Here is a 10,732-nt window from a genome sequence, read left to right as displayed (position 1 = left end):
ACTGGTATAAGAATGAAGGATATGATAACTGATTTACCTAATGGTCACCGTGACCTCGTCATTGCAATTATTTTGACACAGAACAAAAATTTTTTGAAATTTGATATTTGCAGTGTATTTACTACACATATGTTAGTGAGATTATGCTTATTTCGTTCAGTGCATTCATTTGGTAGAAATAATTATAGCTGTTTAAAAATCGATAGTTATAAAGTTTTAAACCGATAATAACGAGTAGGCCAGGCTTTTGACCTATATGTTCAGATGTTCAGAACTAAATTTAAATTTGCGATCCTAGATGAAGTTGAGAATTCTTTCCTCTTATTTTGTCGATTGTGAAATGACGTAAAAAATGTCCTTTTCGCCATTTCGTTGTTACATTTTTTTCGCGCAAATATTGCGAATTTTGACATTTGTCGCTTTGGATTAAGTCCAGTTCGAAATTCAAACTTCTAAATTCCGTTAGCTTTGTAAGAAAGAGAAAACTATTGTAATGAGGTTTTTTGCATGAAATTTTAAATCCATATCAATCTACTATTGATTCCAAGTTTGTTTATCAGCACATCGAAGTGTTATAAATAACATTGCCGTAATCATCTATTACTCGATTGCTGTTGCTATAGTAATGTAATGTGATAAATTTTATCAGATTTGAAAGCTAAAAAGAAATTCCGGTGCGGTTATATATGTCCCATATATGTTTATTACTTTATTTACTACAGCAACGCTGTAGTAATAATATATGGTTTAAATTTGTTTTTTATGAATTTTTTGTGGATTCGTCATATCTCATTAATGATGACCTGGTTTGGGCTAAAAATTAAACCTGGAAAAATGATTATTTCTTCTGAACTAAAGAAAAACATAAGTTTTTTGCAGTTATCAAACAGATGTTCGATAACGGAGCTATTGAATTATCACTGATTATCATTGTGTTAATCACGATGTTTCTAATCAAATTGTTTCTTAGATGATATAACTTGTGGTTGTAAATGCTAGTCCTTAACTTCAGTTCCTTTTTCCCTTTTGAAAGGTTTCTACTATTTTATAAAATCTGGAACTCAAACTTTTGTCTTTAATCATATGGTCAAGGCATCAGCACAGAGTAGCAATTGACAATCTTGTTGTATGCATAAGTGTCATTGTCTTGGTTGTGGCGTTTCCTGGTCAAGTTTGAAGGACAAATGTTGGCATTTTCTCTTGTAAGCGCATATATATATATGTGTGTGTGTGTGTGTGTGTGTCGCATATGTATATATACACACATATATATATATGTATGTGTATGTTTCTGTCTGCATGTGTGGGTGGGCGAGTGTTTGTATGTGGGTGTGTGGGAGGTGTTTTCCAAGGCCATCATATAGTGCGGCCATTTTCCAGTAGAATTGTGAAAAAGTATGTGAATGTTTTATGGTTTTGAATATTCTTGCTTTATCATCAACTCTTTATGCGTAGTTAGTTTTTGATGTTGCAATGATCGCGTAGAGATGAAAAAGTTGGTTATGAAGGGAATGGAAAACATTGATTTGATGAGCTGAAGCTCTGGGAGAACTCACTCATTTTGGAATTATAGTAATTATTTTAAGTTTAAGAATTTTGGCTGAATATGATTTCATTTCATGAATTTGCGCACAAATGAATATCTGGTATCATTTGAATTTATGTAGATAATTAATGAACGGTGAACTACATTTTTCACTGGTTGGTTGCAAAATATATAATACAAACAAATTCTTATAGCCAGTCCGAATTCTACAAGTTAGTAAAATTTTCATGTCTGAACTTAAAATTCAACTCCTGAAGATAGCAAAACTAAGTCAAATGTAGTACCGCCATTCCCTGTTCCAGGGATTAATGATGTGACCTATATAACGGAGGCACTTTATCGTCCTCTCATCAATTTTACAACGCTTTATTCTAATTCAAAACACACTCTTCGCACACAGACACATCTTTTCGTTCCATTTTGTATAAACTTCTAATTCGTTTGGTATTCATTCATCTTTAGTTAGAGTGTTGAGTGTTCCAAATGGTACCACATAGTGCAGAAAGGTGGGTGGAAAAGGTACCTCAGATTCTTCCCAGGATAAATGAATGTTTGAATTGCAGGATTTCATTGGCGAAGCAGTATCATCCCTCACTTATGAGATGCTTGGGCACACGTAGGAATTCTAATTTCAAACTTAATTTATAAAACTGTATCGCGCTGTTCGGAATGTTTATTTTGTGCACAATTATAAACTAATCCATAATTGCATGCTTTTAGGAAGTGATTTCTTCTTGTTGATTGAAAAAAATGATTATGGAACGACAGTTGCAGAGCGAAAAGTTAACTTTTAACCGGAATCGTTCTTTCATCGGTAAGTATTCGATATTTCCATGAAACACAGTAAAGTTATCTATGATTCTAGGATAAATCAAGTGTAGTACATGTGAGTGTGGCACCAAATTCGAATGTCACTGAATACCGCAAACGGAATTCAGATTTTAAATACTTTCCATCATATTTCTCGGTTCAGGTAAGGTAAAAGCTGAGTGAAGTATATACTCTATGAATGAATTTATTCACGCAAACAAATTTGAAATTGAATTTAGTGAAGGTGTATGTTTCGTTCATTCTTATCTCTATCAAATTTCATTTGTTTAAACACACTATTCTTTCTTTTCTTCAGAAATTTTTAGTGCATCACATTGATTAACACTATTTCTGATTTTATTCAATCATGAATTCCGATACCAGTCAATTCTTTAAACACCTTCACTAAATTCAATTTCAAATTTAAATTTGTCCGTGGCATGTTTGAAAGAGAAGTGAATGGACGTGTGTATGTATGTATGTATGTCTGCATCTGTATGTGTGTCTGTGTGTGAGTCTGTATGTGTATGTCCCTGTTGTTGATGTATGTGTTAATGATATCGTACAATATATAATGATTCCATTGTTCATTTCATTATCATCAAAAAGTAGAAAATGTTGGACATTGGGTGGTTTGAGGATGGATGGAATGTTTACTGTCACGGCAACCTTTCCTCTCTCTTTCTCTCTTCAAAAATACTTCATTATATAGAGAGTGGTTTATAATTCTGTGAATAAGAAAAATTAGGATGAACTGTGTATTATTAAAAACACGCTACTTTGCTACTGGTTAATGTGCGGTGTTGATGGCATGCTTAATAATCACTAAGCCTAATCAGACCTTCATAAAGTGACCTCTTTCATTTCTGTTTTAATCAGCTTGCATAATTTCTCAATGACTAAAATATTAAAAAGCGAACGTTTGGATATAGGCATTTCCATCGATATAAATCAAGTGATTGTTCCTGCCAATGAGATATGTTGGATGTACAGAAGATCTTATTATTCAGGTCATCCTGCAATTGTAAATCAAATGGTTTTTGTAATCCGTAATCCGGTTTTAACCAATTGTCCGAGGTTTACTGGTTGGCTTAATAACCAGCCTCGGCCTCGTTTTCAATGCGACTATAAGTTAACATTCTTAAAAGTACTGTCGTATTACGAATCTCCGATTAAACTTGAAAAACCCTCTACGTGTAAGGTCATAAATACCGTCTGCTCGTTGAATATGAGCCTCGTATATCACTTTGACGGAGCGTAAGGACGCCGTTTCTCATTTTAATCTACAATACTAACTAGGCTGATACCGGATTATATCTTTTCTAGTGTGAGTAGGTGTAAACAAGTGACTAAAAGACTTACTTCAAGAGACTGTAGTTTGAAGTTGAAATTTATAAACGATACAATAGACCGATGCTGTTGAAGCGTTAAAATGAATTGAAAGCCTTGAGGATTCAGTGGATTTTAGAATAGGCAAATGATGTATGCTATTTTTACTGTTCCTTTGTACGTTTTTTTTTCTTTTTGGAGTATTCAGAATTTCAGGATAATTACTGTCCAGAAATAATTAATTCCTCTCTCCCTTCCCTTCTCCCAAATGTTATTTCATCTTTTTAACCAAAAATTATTCACTTACAAGTCGTAAAGAAATTTTGTTTGTAATCGTATTTATTTGATTTGTTGATTTCATCTGAATCTCTGAGAAACAAAAAAAGCCTCAACCGAGAGATTACAACTGTGCGATGGAATTCCCCTTTCCATCACTGTGTATTCTGACTTTCTTCAAGTCTCAAGAAGTTTTATTTTTTGGTCTTGTTGCTAAAAATAATGAATTACTGTTCTTCTGCTCTAATCAGGCTTAAACTCTGTCAGGACTATAATATTCATAGGACCTTTAACTTTTAACATCCCACGGATATGTCAAAGATTTTGAAATATTTTATTTAATTTTAATAATAACCAGCAATATCCTTATCGACGAATAGATTATGCAAAGTCGCTTGATCGTTATTAATCACTTTAGGAAGTCTTGAGTTCATCCATGTTAAATATACGTGTCTGAAATATGTTGAACTGAATAACCGGACAGCCATGAAAGTTTACTTATAGTATATGAAAACAGGATTGATAAAAAAGAAAACTGACGCTAAAATTCTTTTTAAAGTCGTCCCACCATTCACTTATCCGATTTTCCTGAAGCTCGAAAACCATGTTTTGGTGTAGGTGTTGAGGGTCAGATGGTGATGGTGACAAATGGAGAATGTTTAAAATTCACTGTCAAATTCCGACAGTTATGAAGTGGAAGTGCTTTCCCAGTGCTATCAACATCAATCAAAACATATTTGCCTCTCTCTTTAGTGTTGTCTTCCTGTTAATATCCGGCACTCCTTTTTTTTATTTCTTCGGAGCGATATTTTCGCCAGCAAATTAATCAGAAAAAATATGCGATCTAACAAGGGAGTTTTTACAGTCTAATGAGATACGCGAATTCTCGGATTTTTTTTCTGTCCCGTGGCACTTTCGTTGTTCCATTTGATCCTTGAAATGTAAGGAAGGAAAACGGATGAATATTTTTGCTCTCTTTGATATCAAATGTAGATTGAAACAATTAAAGTTCTACACAAAGAAGAGAAGTGCATTGAAATTCTTAAATTAGTAGTATAACAAAAGTCAATACTGACAACATCATTGGGATTTTTCGATCATTGAATGCAGCTCAACTTCTAGTGCACTAGTTTCTTGGATAAGGCTTTCCGTGTTTTTTTCATTGATCAGAATGTTAGTAGTCACTTCTTTTGTCGTTTAGCCTGGTATTCTTCTGACCTACTTGAAATATGGGGAATATGTTTTACCATATTTCAATATTACCTAACCCGTGCAATCTCAAACCGCTACTGTCGTATTATAGTGGTATATTTACGAAAGGAATGTTGATAAGGTAAATAATAATTGTAAAGTTATTATATCTAAACCTTACTGATGCAATGTCGGATCGTTATTGGTAAACAAGTTTATCCATACTTCTCTTCCATTTTTGAAATCAAATGAAGGAAGGAAGAGATATGAAATGAAAATAAAAGGGATCCATTTTGAAGTTACTGTTTCTCTTTTTATCCTCATCGTTTCGGACACAGCCTTTCATTTGTTCCATAAATCAAGAAACATCGAGACACGTGTCATTTCCCCTCTTCTCTCCTCCCAGCTATCCCTTTCCGATCCTCATTTTTCAAACTTCCGATCTGTGTTTGGAATCAACTGACGATAATTTACTTGATAATTTGATAAGTTTTTTTATATGAAGGAAACTTGATCCGAAATTCTTTGTTAATGTTAAAACATAAATAAGAAGAGGAATGAATTAATTCTATCTATAATTTCTGTAATTCGCTTACTCGCTGAGCATTTGCCTATTTATTTTTCCTATAGTTGTTTACTTATTTGATGATTGGAACTTTACTGAATACTTTTATTATACTGGTCCCATAATCGCGGTTCGATGTTAAAGTTCCGAATATTTCCTGCTACTTTTTTGGCTGTCCATTTGATAATCAATTCAACTTCATTTCTCATACTCTCTTATATTTTCATTCATATGACTAAATCCACAGTGGACTCCCAATCATCGATGTTAGAAGGGAAATGTAATATATATGCATATGGGGTGCATCTGCGCCACATACATACGTGCATATGCACACTACCGCTGATTTGGACAGTATTTCACTAATTTTAATCGTATTTCTCGACTACCTCTTTATTCATTATATTAGGTTGTTTTATGTGACAGATACGTTTTTTTTGGTAAGTAATCAATCAGAAGGAATGAGGGACAGGAAACGGAAATCTAATTACATTATAATGAGGGATAGTATATTATGAAAGAAATAATGATTTGGGTGGTACCGTCCAGGACAAGCTTATTCATTTATACAGAGGAGCCGGATGGGTCTGTCAATTTTGGCTTATCAATGCTGCTGAACTGTAGTCATTAGATTTATGAGAATTTGAACAAAATGGAAGTGTAAGAAGTCTTGACTGTGATTCTCCTTAAAAAGAGTTAAACATATTATTTGTTTTCTCTAGACCTAGCGTAAAATAATGTAACAATTGTGGTTTAGCATAAGCGATTCAGCTCAGAGAATTCTTTATATTTGTAACAGTTTCATTCTAAAGTATTTCATTTCTCCTTTTTTATCTGATAAATATGCTCTATGTTATATCGTAATAAGCTGCTGACATGAATATTGCATTGTATATAGCTTATCCAACAGATTTTTTTTTGAGTCCAATTAAGAATTCTTTCATTTCAGAGACTTCTTGTAGTTTTCAGGTCAGATTTATGTATCGCTTCTCGGATGAAAATTTCATTTCATTTTATGAAGGATACTTCATTTCCTTTACTTATTTAGCTTAATTTTATCTTTACTTATTTCACTTAATTCTATCTTAATTTATTTCACTTAATTCTATTTGCTGATGGTTCTATCGCTTATCCACAAAGAAGGAGGGATGGTCAAATTAAATAGAATTCATATGGATCATGTTCTGACAACTTCAGTATTTTAAATTGTGAATTTTGAAACCAGAAGGAACCATCAAAGAAAATATCACTGATATGTTGTGTGTCACAACAGCTGCCATGTACCTTAAATGTCATATGGCTTTTCGAGATTACATAAGACTAATTATTACCAACGCTTACTTAGTTCGGACATGAATAATTTTCATTTGATTATTAGACAGTTTCTTTAACTGTTCCCTTCCTCATATATGTCTCTCTCCACTTTGAGTAAAGCGCTGAAATCACTTAGTTACATGAAAAGTTGTTGGTGGTCGAAATGCTCGTTCCATTTTAACTGGATATCTTTCATTCCATGTTTGACTTGCTCTGCGCGTAGGTGATAAGCTGATATTGTCAATAAATTATTTGTAGAATCAATATGAGCGTTCCATTGTCCATGGGTCCTATGTTGCTAATGGAGAGTAGACAGACAAACGGTCCGATGTATCACGGTCCTCATTACATGCAACCTGGACCACCACCAGCACCTGTAGTACCAAATGGTACTCATATTCCGCCCAGTTTGATACAGTCGCATCATTCAGTGCACGGACAGACTGCTCCATCCGGACAGCACATTATCACTTCCTCAATGAACAGGTCTCAAAGGTTGGTAAAAATCTAGTTTCAAGCCTATGTAACTTATCTTTAACGCTTTCAAAATCTAAAGTTTTCCAAAATCTAAAATTTAAACTAGGACTTTTTAAATTCGGATAACCTTCAGACTTCTTCGGTTAATTTCAAAATAATTAAAATCATAATTTTTTATTTCTGATATTAATAACTCACTACTTTGTAATTTATTACTGCTTGAGGTTATTTAAGATGTGGTGTATGTCGAGGCTGTCAATGTAAGCCTTGTGGACAGTGTACTTATTGTCAAGATAGTCCCCAGTTTGGTGGTCCAGGTGTTAAGAAGCAATCTTGTATCGAACGAAGATGCTTACGTGTACTTGAAAACAGATTGCAGGTTTTCTAAATTATATTACATATCTTCATTTTAAAATATCCCAAGAAAAAGTGGAATTAATTTATACCCTAATTTTGAAATCCAGAAGCAATATTACCAGCCGAATAAAGTTCAAACATATTTTGTCTAACAATTTTCGTTGATAAGAACTTGAAAGAGACATCACTTTTTGAAACCACTTCAGTTTATTTTATTATAGAGAGATGCACCAACGTTCAAAGCTCGTGTTGGATGTAATCAGTGCGAGGACTGTCGGATGCCGGATTGTCAAATATGTCTCGTCTGTCTTGACAAGAGGTCCATTCACTTTTTCTAAATTTGTAAATTAAGGGAAATTGAATTTCTATTTAAACTTCTTATTAAGAAGATTATTTAAGCGATTTTTTGATGTATTTTTAATGGATTATCTGAAATAACTTTTTAAGATTTTTCGATAACCGATATATGACTGGTGCAATGTGTGCCAAGAAACGTTGTAATAATGCCACAAGCATAGAGCTACCTGCTGCACAAAATATTGAATTACGACAGGTATAGATGGAAATATTATTCTGTCCTTAAGATGTATTTTATCTGGTATTATGAGTTTTGCATATGCTTAATCCCCAAATGATACTATCCTAGTCTATTTCGTGGTTAATAGGAAATATCCTGTCGTAGGACATCTTGTTGATCATCGCCTGAGATGCCTTACAATATTGTTATTTACTGTAAGGTTGGTACTACGAATAGTATTATCGCCGTTTCTTGGCTATTGCTATGTTCACTGAAGTATCACCAGAGTATTGCAGGCACATAAGAGAACATACGATCAGTCGGGAATAACGGATTATCAGATTATGAAGCGTCGCGCTCATCAAAGTCTAGAGCAACTGGGACCCACACAACAGCGTGTCCTAAATATGCCAACAGTTCTGAACGGACAAGGATGCCCTACCCCACCGGGTGCAACCGCTCTTTATGTCAGTCAACAAATGCGATTGGTGCCCTCCCAATCCGGAACACCACAGCAATTACTCATTGTCCATCATCAGCAACAACAACAACATCCACGAACTGCGGCTGTCGTTTCATGCAGTACTACAGGAGGTGCCGAATCGACTGTAGTTACCACCACCCAGGGATCAGTATCAGTTGCGAATCCCGATGCATTGTCTGGTAACAATAGTTCTATGCATGTGGCACCACAGTCGCGACATGTCCCACATCCTACACCTCAATACGTTCAACAGATACAAGCGGAACACGTTTCCCATCCGTATCTGATTGTAGGAGCGGCACCTGGTGTCTCATACCTTCCGAGCTACGTTGAAGAACGTGCAGCACCTCAGTCGGATCCATTTACACCACCGAGTTATGCACCGGAAATGAAAAATGTCGTCGTATTGCAGCCCTTATGAATTGCGTCTTTTGATCAGAATTGAAGGTTTGTAATAAGTGTGGTACGTTTGCAGTAGATTTAAAATGGCCAACTTGATCGCTTCGAATTTTCTCAATTGCTTTTTCTCCAAGGGCAGTTGCATATTCTTGCCGAGTTTCCCACTGTTTCATTTCCCAATTTTCTTAGATCACTTGACTTTTTAAATGTTGTGATTCCATGGCTGTTACTTATTGCCTTCTTCTTTCTCTCCTGTGACGTATTCCTTTTCAATTTCTCACTTTATCATTTTATTTCACGTGTTTTTTTCTACTTCATATTACTGTAAGATCACAGTTATTATCATACGTCTCAAAATGGATGCCACGCATGAAATCTTCCAAGATGTATTGAAGATATGCTGACGTGATATACAAACGTGACCGTTAAGACTGGCTATTGTTTTTAAGAGGACAGGGGTTTGAATTCGATTTCGATTCACAACTTCCCATGCTTATTTTGATCTCATCTCTCCATTTAAACCAATAGGATTTAAGGATTTATGATAATGAGCTGAAATACAGAGATTACCAAAAAAAAAAAACCTCTGTTCCGCAATGTGCGGAGCAGAGATAAGTTCCGTACCAGTGTAGGCCGTATTATTCCATTACACATCTCCCTTAATGTTTTCCCTTAAAAATTAAATTCAAATGAATAAATCTAGTAGATTACGAGAAGGTTCCAGTTACTTCATTTCCGATGCTATCGATTCCAACTTTGCGATGATAATTGCTTGCATTTTTGAGCAGCAAAGGTCAACATCTCCGACAGGTTGTCTTCAGGTATGAGATACCATTTGATAAACCACCAACTGTATAAAGCATTTTAAAAATTCTATAAGATGGCCCACTGCAATAGCCGACTTTTCTGCACGAAGAGGTGATAGTTTTCAGTATTTTACAGCTCGAGGTTTACAGGTGAATACTAATTTGAATCGAGGTTGTAATTTTAATTGGATTAAATGATAGGATTACACCATCCTTACTGATATATGCAAGTGACTGTGTATGATTTGTGTGTGATATTCCTTTCTTAATTTTCAGTCCCTCTTTAATCATAACAATCACTTTGATCATTTCTCTTTTTCAGTTTCCTCTATTACATACATACTTTTTACGTGAGATCAGTGCCTTATCATCCATTATTGTTTCTCTCTTTTCTAAAACCTTAGTAAAGTTAGTATGTTTTCACTTCTACGGCGTATTACTTTCGTTTTTTCAAAAGCATTTCGTATTTGAAGTTTTTTTTTGGTGCTTGCCTATAATATTATAATGGATTTTCAATGTAAGAATAAAGTTCAAGGAATCAGCATTCAACTTGGGAAAAATAAAATGAAAACCAACAATTCAGTTTCATTAAAAAAGAAAAAAAAATCCTCATAATTGTTCAGAAATTCCCTATTAGAAGTTTTTAGTGCAAATATAACAT

The 10,732-nt window shown here is 34.4% G+C and overlaps 2 protein-coding genes across 2 annotated transcripts; one reads left to right on the top strand and one right to left on the bottom strand.

Moving 5' to 3' along the window:
• Positions 1-1,139: 1,139 nt before the first annotated feature.
• On the bottom strand, positions 1,140-1,373 carry LOAG_00894 (hypothetical protein; the record flags this gene model as incomplete). Its single annotated transcript, XM_003136434.1, has 1 exon — positions 1,140-1,373. One exon carries the CDS (start codon positions 1,371-1,373, stop codon positions 1,140-1,142), a length of 234 nt encoding a protein of 77 aa, XP_003136482.1.
• An 887-nt stretch (positions 1,374-2,260) lies between these two features.
• On the top strand, positions 2,261-9,435 carry LOAG_00893 (CXXC zinc finger family protein). The gene is made up of 6 exons (XM_020445580.1): positions 2,261-2,360; positions 7,290-7,526; positions 7,743-7,887; positions 8,087-8,184; positions 8,313-8,418; positions 8,679-9,435. Exons 2-6 carry the CDS (start codon positions 7,297-7,299, stop codon positions 9,285-9,287), a joined length of 1,188 nt encoding a protein of 395 aa, XP_020303978.1. The 5' UTR covers positions 2,261-2,360; positions 7,290-7,296; the 3' UTR covers positions 9,288-9,435.
• Positions 9,436-10,732: the final 1,297 nt, after the last annotated feature.

The sequence above is a fragment of the Loa loa genome (assembly GCF_000183805.2).
Source record: "Loa loa unplaced genomic scaffold supercont3.226, whole genome shotgun sequence".
In the NCBI taxonomy this organism is placed as follows: domain Eukaryota; kingdom Metazoa; phylum Nematoda; class Chromadorea; order Rhabditida; family Onchocercidae; genus Loa; species Loa loa.
Note: the sequence above shows the minus strand (reverse complement) of the source record. Positions and strands in the feature narration are given on the sequence as shown.